This window comes from Corvus brachyrhynchos, unplaced genomic scaffold (assembly GCF_000691975.1).
Source record: "Corvus brachyrhynchos isolate BGI_N302 unplaced genomic scaffold, ASM69197v1 scaffold126, whole genome shotgun sequence".
Taxonomy (NCBI): domain Eukaryota; kingdom Metazoa; phylum Chordata; class Aves; order Passeriformes; family Corvidae; genus Corvus; species Corvus brachyrhynchos.
Genome location: NW_008239283.1, coordinates 8,525,182 through 8,533,353, shown reverse-complemented (window position 1 = coordinate 8,533,353; position 8,172 = coordinate 8,525,182). Strand labels below are relative to the sequence as shown.

The 8,172-nt window shown below is 39.9% G+C and overlaps 1 protein-coding gene across 3 annotated transcripts in view; it reads right to left on the bottom strand.

Annotated features, from left to right (window-relative positions):
• The window catches only part of SEMA5B (semaphorin 5B), a 216,500-nt gene that overhangs the window by 96,283 nt on the left and 112,045 nt on the right, over nt 1-8,172 (bottom strand). For all 3 annotated transcript variants that reach the window (XM_017740237.1, XM_017740238.1, XM_008638244.2), the window contains exon 5: nt 5,456-5,501. In XM_017740237.1, the coding sequence (XP_017595726.1) occupies nt 5,456-5,501 (46 nt within the window). The remainder of the gene's footprint in view (nt 1-5,455; nt 5,502-8,172) is intronic.

Below are 8,172 nucleotides of genomic sequence, written 5' to 3'. Positions count from 1 at the left end.
AAATTACTTCCAAAACTAGATTTTAAATTGGATGATAATCTTGACATTCCAACTAGATTGAAGAAATAAATACCTTCAGCAAAGTTGGGCACCCCTGGACTTGCACTGCATATCAATGCCTAATTGTCTCATGATCTTTGAAAGGATATTTTGAAAAATAGGAACAGTTCTGGCTCAAGGATGTTTCTGCAAGGAAATCTGAAATACAATACTTTTACCTCTCTTTTACTGGCAAACCCCACAGCACTTTATAAAGAAGTGCTACAGCCCTATTTCACGTGTGAGCCAACACCAGGCAGACAAACTGGGCAGATGAACTTTACCTCAGGCATCCATGGGCAGAGCCAGCAGTACAAATTTGGCCCTCCAAGCCCCATCTGGTGCCTCTCCAGCAACTCTTGGGGATGTAAGATTTATCTAATATTTGCAAGATTTCTGATGAGTGCCAGGGCTTTATGAACATATTGTGAATCCTTAACATCTCTCAGTGAAGTATTTTCACCAGGAAAGATTACTTGAGTGACAATTTGTGCTGTAAACTATACTACTCACTGTTCCCCACTGATTTTGTTTATCATATTTTATTCAACTATACAGAGAAAAACCAAGTTAAACTCTGCCACCTCTCCTCACACTTCTATACACTTGCAGAGCATGTTTCTCATCAGCAGACATAAGTGTGGCACTACTGAGCTCTAAAGAAGTAGAAAATAATGCATTTAATGCTCGGTTTGATTCAAAGTGCAAAAGACAAAACCTGTTCCATTTGTTGCTATGTGACATATTGAGGACTGATAGCAAAGTTTTATTATTATTATTAACTACGCTTTGTTGATACGTGCTGTTGATTTACCAGTGATTATGCCACAGAGTTAAAGATCCCTTCAGGGAGTAGCAGAGAGGGAAGTGTGTCTTCAGGAGCAGCTGTACAGTTTAAGAGCTTCATCTCTGTAGCAGGGATGTTGCTGCTTCTTAGATTGAGGGGAGAAAAACTGGAGTAAAACCATCCTTACCAGAAATGAACTGGATAAGTGGCTGCAGTTCATCTGCTACAGGACACTATGGAGTTGTTTTATCTCTATTTCAGGTTTGAAAAAATGCTCATTCCAAAACCCCAACAATATCAGCAGAAAGAAATTTATTTCAGTAAGGTTCAGATCATGATTTAAGAGCAGATACTGCCTCAGTATGTTGATAACTTACTTTAAGCTTGGTTTTAAGTCTTATGCCTCAGTGGGACTGAGAAGTTCATCAGGTTTTGCTCTGGTGACTGGATAGCACTCTCCAAAGTGCCCATGTGAATATAGGGGATCTTATTTAGAAATGTGGAGCCACATTTCAGAAGCAAATGAAGTTGTGTGTTCTGTAGCATTTTCATGTTCTGCAGTGGGGTAACAGTAGATCTGTAATTGTAGACCAAGGTGGTACTGGACAGTGTGGAACTCCACAGGCAGTCCCTCCTAATTCAGGTTTATGACTACTGGGGAACTCACACTCTCTCTCTGTCCTTAACCCACACTTCAATTTTTGTCCTTAGGAAAAAATATTAAATAGTCAATTAAAACATATTTTTATCTCAATTTTTTAAAATCTTTGTTAGGTGAAATAACTTATGTCTTCCAAATAGTTTTGCAACAGGTGCACTTACTTATTCATTCACAGTGTGTAAAAATATAGTACAGACTCTTGAAGTATTTTAAATACTTAAAATACCACTAGCCTGACATATCAAAACACGAACTTCACAGGGCTGCTTAAAAACTTTTTTTATAGGAGATGTTCCATTAAAAGAAACAATTGAAACCAAAATATTTTATGAAATTCTTGCATTTTCTATTACACTTACCAGATGAGAGTCCAGAAGGACATCTTAGATCCAGAGAGAAGGGAAAGGGAAAGAAGAAAGAGGAAAGGAAAATGAAAAAGAAAGGGAAAGAGGAAGGGGAAAAAGGATGCCCCAAACAAACAAGGACAAGTGTTTGAGATGAGAGAAATGCACATATAAATGCTCTCTTTTGATACTTCAGAAAATAACTTGACCCAGAGTATTTGCATGCCAATTAACCATGTGTCTATCTCATTCTCCTTCAGATTTTACAAAAATGTCGAAGAGGTTTGTTTTCATCTCAGTGCAAAAAGGTTGGAAATCTTTGTATCTCAAAAAGGTTGGAAAAATAATTTCCTACTTAGTTCAATTGAGAACTGAGAATCCAGGTAAAATCACAGTGAGCAGGGGGTAGGCACTGCACTGTGATTTATGAAATGCCAGCCAAGTAGCCTGCTTTTAACACACACCCCAGAATAGTGCTCCTAGCTAAGAAATCCCAATCAGTATTGTGCTTTTTTTTAAAATTTGCTTAAAGGCTTATGTTTTTAAAATGACCCTTCCACCTACTCTATTAATTACCAACTCCAGTATGAAACTGACTTTTCTATGGCCTCACCATGAAAGCTGCAGATTAGGAGCTAACCTTCTTTCAGATCCACGCATAAATTAACCAGCATGCTCTCCAAGTGCACATCATTTTAAAAAAGTGTTCTATAAAATGTCTAATAATGAGAGTTTACAATGCATATAAGACAATAATTTAAATATGGACATGAAATGTTGCAGAGATTTTGTTTAAAAGAGATGTTAAACATTTAGGGAAGATTATCCATTTTAAAATTGTGCTTCTTGACTGCTGCAAGAATTTGAGTGGTACATGCCAACGTTTTCAATATTAACAGGTGGTTTTGGATACCCCACCTCAAGATGCTGATTTTCGGTAATTTTTTAACAAGGTGCTTCAATTTTGGCAAGAAAAAGAAGTAGACAAAATCACAAATGATCCCCAAAATACCTGGGCCTCAGCTTCCTGAGGGATATTGAAGTTCAGCCAAAAATGTTTTTCACAAAAGTATTAACTACCACCAAAGTTTCTCATGCAACTAAAACTCATTTGGTGAAAAGCTTCACAGGTTCCAAATGGAAATTCTGAAACACATTTTGGAAACAGAGGAGGAAGAAAAATCTCTGAGAAGTCAGGACATTTCGTTCTGTGGAGCAGAAAATGAGCTTGTTCTGTTTCAGTTTTTGCTAGTTCTCTAGTAAAAGATCACTAATTCTCATGTAAAAGATCTTGGAGAAACAACCTCAGCACAACCAATAAAAAATTCTAAGTGAGGAGGAAATATCAGCACATGGTAGACCAGATGAGAGATAAGAAAGGAAAAGAATTGACCCCTTATTATAAAGGGGCCCAAGAGCTGACACGTCCCAAAACCGACCTCTTCCTTCATTCCCCTGAAATCAAAATTCTTTTATAGGGTAATGCTGTCTTTTTTACACAGCTCTTAATCAGAAACTTGCCCACATAATATTCAAATTTGTCTTTTAGTCTACTACTGCAATTCCAAGACAGTAACTTCCTATCTAAAAACTCTGTGTCATGCCTTTTTCCCACAGGGACAGTGCAGCCTCAGGATACAGCATGAGAACACTTAGGAAAAAACAGCTTTAAACTTCATTGAACCATGCTTTGAGGGGTACATTCCTCACACTGCCAGACTTTGTCTCACAACCAACGTATTCTGCTGTCTCCATAGAAAATGCTTCTCATGTTTCTGCCCTCACCTCATGGAAGTACAAATGCAAGGGAGCAGATATTTGTCAGCACAAACCTGCACCACGAAGCAGATTTAGCACCACTGGCAGGATGATAATGAAGTCGCATGAGCAGAAATAAATCAAAATACAATCTCAAGATGAAAAACTATCCCGATTCAGGCCTGGCAAGAGCTACACTGTCTTTTACTTACAAGCAAAGACGAGATACAAAATAATGCAAATTAACATTGTAATTATTTCTTAAACTGCACTCTCACCCCTATAGAGCTAAATGCAGGTTCCTTGCATTTCTTGTCTCGCTTTCTGATCCGACCTTTAAAATGATGCACAGCGAAGGGAAGGTGGTGCCTTTAAACCGAATCATGAGCTTTATGGAGACAAGCCAAGCAGCTACTTAGGCAACCATTAGGTCGGGAAACAATCACTTCCATCATTCCCAACACGTGTGTCAACATAATTCCATGCTCTCTTTGTCATGCAAAAAGTTTTGGCAGAGTAACCGGATACACCCAGAAAGCAGGAGCGAACTAAGCTCATTATGTTAACCGGAGATCCCACAGCAGCCTCCAGTGCCATAGAAGGAGACTTCCCATGTCTTGCAGTGTAGAAAAGGAAACTCACTGCACTGAAAAGGGCCCGGGCCAAGCCTGACTTCAGAAGTGTATGAGCGAGATTCACAATTGTGTCTCGTGGAAGGGGATCCTTGACAAGCACCAGAGGCTGTGTCAGGCAGTGTGATAACAGGTACTGAAGAAGGTGTGACACCTCTCATAGCTACGAAGACTTTCCTCTCCTGTGTGCTCGCTGGAAACCTTCCAGCCATGCTAATATGGCTCTGCAAAGGGAAGGCACTGCCAAATGGGAGTAGCAGTTTCTCTAACTCTTTATTGTTGTCATTGGTAAGTCTGGACTTTGTTTTCTTTTTAAAGGAAGATTCAATTCATTTTACAACCATTAAACATCTTTTCTTCTCTCCAGCTATACTTGTAACTCTTACTAACAGCAAGAGGCTTGTGCACATCAGAATGGCTGGCAATTCTGCCCTAATGGCTTCTTTGTGTGGTCAGGTACGGGAGCAAGGCCTCTCAGCCTGTCTGAAAAAATGCTGAATACATCTTTGGTGACCTAGCAACTATAGAAGATGGTAAGTATCCCAGAGCATAAGTGTTAATTTATTTAAAGATAAGTAGCTGGTGTTTTCGTTAACAATTTTAGCTGCATCCTTCAATTCCAGATTCAGTGCAGTGAGAGTAAAGTTCTGATACTGCTGGATATTTGCAAGTCCTTTCACACTTCAGCTGCTTTGCCTTGGTAAAGGCAATGGTAACACACATTTTTCAACCCATTTTGCCTCTGGAATGCTTGCAAGTCCAATCGTGGTTTTACCAATGCATTCAGCAAAACACAGCTCCTCAACAATCCATGTTCACAAAGGCCTACAAGGGCTGAAATGAGGATGGATGAGAATAGTAAAACCTTCTCTGGCATGTTGCTGACACCTCTAAAGAAAGCCAAGAGTTTCTGTTGATTATTGTGTTTAAGCCTGTATCAGTCACACTATATGCTTTCTTCCTTAAGATGCCATATTTTTGGCAGATGCCATTACCACCCAAATATTCAAGAATCAAAACCAGAATGCACCATCCAAATGGGCAAGTGTAGCAGAACCTTTCCCCCAGCATTATCGCTGGAGTGGGAATAAGCATCTGGTTCTGACTTTGTCTTCTCCCTGCTCCACCACTTTGGGCAAATTTACACTATATAGGCTTCTGAAAATATACATCAAATATTACAGAACTTTCATTAATAAGTCAAATAAAATAAGAGAGTGAAAAGTGAACATACCTGAATAAGAGAAACGTTGTGTAGACTAAGTCTGAAGAGGTAGTTCCTGCATGAACAAGCAGAAAAATTACAAACTATTAGGCTACCAAGGAAGGAAGGGAAAAGTTATTAAAGCAAGTAATAGTTTTTTGTCATTCATGTCTACAAACGAAAGTTTTTCCTAGACTCCTCCCCACCAAATACAAAAGCAGTTATACGCCTATTCATTGACTTGTGCATCAGTGTCTTAGTGAACCTGGTAACAAAGTTCTGACCAGGTCCTAATATTAAATATTCCAGAATCCATAATGAAGAACCACAATGAAATCCCAACCATAAAGGGCCATTTGCAAACTCTCAGCAGGCTTTAGTTCAAGTCCGTATGGGCTGCAGTCATGTTTTTCACTGAATTCTGAGAAAACTGGGATTGGACAGAAGCCAGCTGGAGCAGAGCTGACTTCCTAGTATGCTCCCCCAAGCCTGTCCTTGTGGGAATTCCCATTCAGGACTTTCTGGAAGAGAAGAGTGCAGATACTTCTCAGTGGAATTTCTCTGCACAGAAAATCAGCAGGGAAATCAAGGCAGTGACTGCAGATATTCCCAATCCTCCTGTCATCGTCTCTTCACATGTAAAGCAAGGGAATTCCTGACAGAAGTCACTGTAGCATGAGATACCACATATCAGCCAAGCGCCTGTCACCCTTCTTCTGAATGTTTGTATCCCATCACAAATAGGAAGCAACACATATTTGCATAAATGTCTATAGATAAGGCTTAGATAACAGGATTTATCTCACATTTTTGCTTGCTAAGACAGTGCAGTTACCAGGAATCAGCTGACATGTTAAGTCATAAGGACTGGATTGTGTGCTTGAGGCTTTTGGTTGCGTCTAACTTCATTTTTTTGCATCCCATCTGTCAGAAGTCTAAAGAGCTGTGATCCTTTTCCAACATCACTGTCACCACAGTGTCCCAGAGAAGACACATTTATATCATACGAGGTGAATTGAACTATGCATCTGGAAGTGGCTCTGTTTAAATGGTAGAAAGTGCAGCTTTGATGATACAGTTTCATCTGCTCTAGAAGTGCCAGTATACAGACATTCCCCCACCTAGTGAAAATGCAAGTTCCAGCCCTAGGTCAGCTAACCCAGAGGAAAGATCCTATAGTGATGAAAAGATCTTAAGGACTCTTCTGAAGAGCCTTCTTTAGGGTCAGTACAGCAGCACACTCTGCCCAAGCAAAGAAAGCAATTCAAACTTTGGCATGTGAGAGATTCATATTGGGTCACAACCACCACAAGAAGGCTTGAGCAATTTTTCATCCTTCTGTTATGTATCACTTGTATATCACCTAAATCGTAAACATAGAGTTGCCTCTGTACTTTGTCCCAGTTCCATAAATAAATCAAAAGCTCTCAAATGCTGCTAACTGTTAATGTAAGAAGGATGAGGAACAAGGATGATGGGGAACTCGGGAAGTCAAACTGCTGATACCAAATCTTCAGCTGATATAGCTCTGACTTGCACCATCGTATTCTCTGCTGGGACTGGTTACCCAGAGAAGAATGAGACCCATTAGCAATATCTGAAGAAAATGTGTCAGTGATTATTACACCTCCTATAAGTACACAGAGAAGTATACAGACACAGACACACAGAGGAAATCTCCATCCTCTCTCCTAGTCCTGTCACTGAAGATCCAGTAGTTCTTTTGTACAGTCTGAAACCCTATTCTGTCTCAAAGGGCTGCATACTTTCCCCAAAAATTTTGTTATTAACTCTTTAGCATCAGCATCAGACTTGAATAGAGGTGCATGCAGCAAACCAGAAGCACTAAGCTACATACATCTAAAATTTCAAAATGAAGATAAATTCTCATCCAGTGATGGATCTGACAGCTCCCTTAGAGACACCACATAGCTACTCACACCAAAATACTAATGCAACTCCGGGACATGAGGTATCATGGAATAAGCCTTCTCCTGGGGAAGGCCTACAATCCTACAATACCCTCAGGAAAAAGTTCTCATAACTAGGGACTTGAAGTTTCTCTCCTGTTGTTAAGCATGCTATTTAAATGCATTGATTTTGGAAGTCTTATAATGCAGATTTCAGCTCCTTGTTCTAGGCTTGCAAAAAGCTGGACAGTTTGACTAGGTAATAAGTTTTAATATTAGGGGTTTTTTTTCCCCTGATAGCACTGCAGAGCAAATTCAACCAAAATATCTTTAATGAAAGAGACATATACAAAGGACACAATTTTCATTGCACTCAGCCAAAACAGATGCAGACAGGGATAGTGTCCATTTCAATAAAGCCAGTCTGTGCTCCCAGTGACTGCTGTGTAGCACCTGGACAAAGCCACTTGGGTGGCTGAGACCTAAACCAGGCAGGAACATAATGCTAATGTGAATAGCACAATGATCTTCCAAAAGCTTTATACTAACCTTAGCTCTCTAAGTCTGACCTTGAGGCTTTCTCGCAGAAAGGAGGGTCTCCCTACTTTTTTATCAGCTTGCCTCACCTGGTGTCTGTACAGGCACTGGCAGTTTCTTTTTGTTTGTTTGATCCTTCTCATATCCTACCAGCAGCAATACAAACACCTGTAGGCAAACTAGGCTATCAGAGACACCTCCTGACTACAGCTGACCTGCTCAGCTAGAACTGACTAATCCTTAATTAACAACATGCTCTTTTAACCATACTTGTTCTGTAAAGCTAAACCAGGAGTAAAA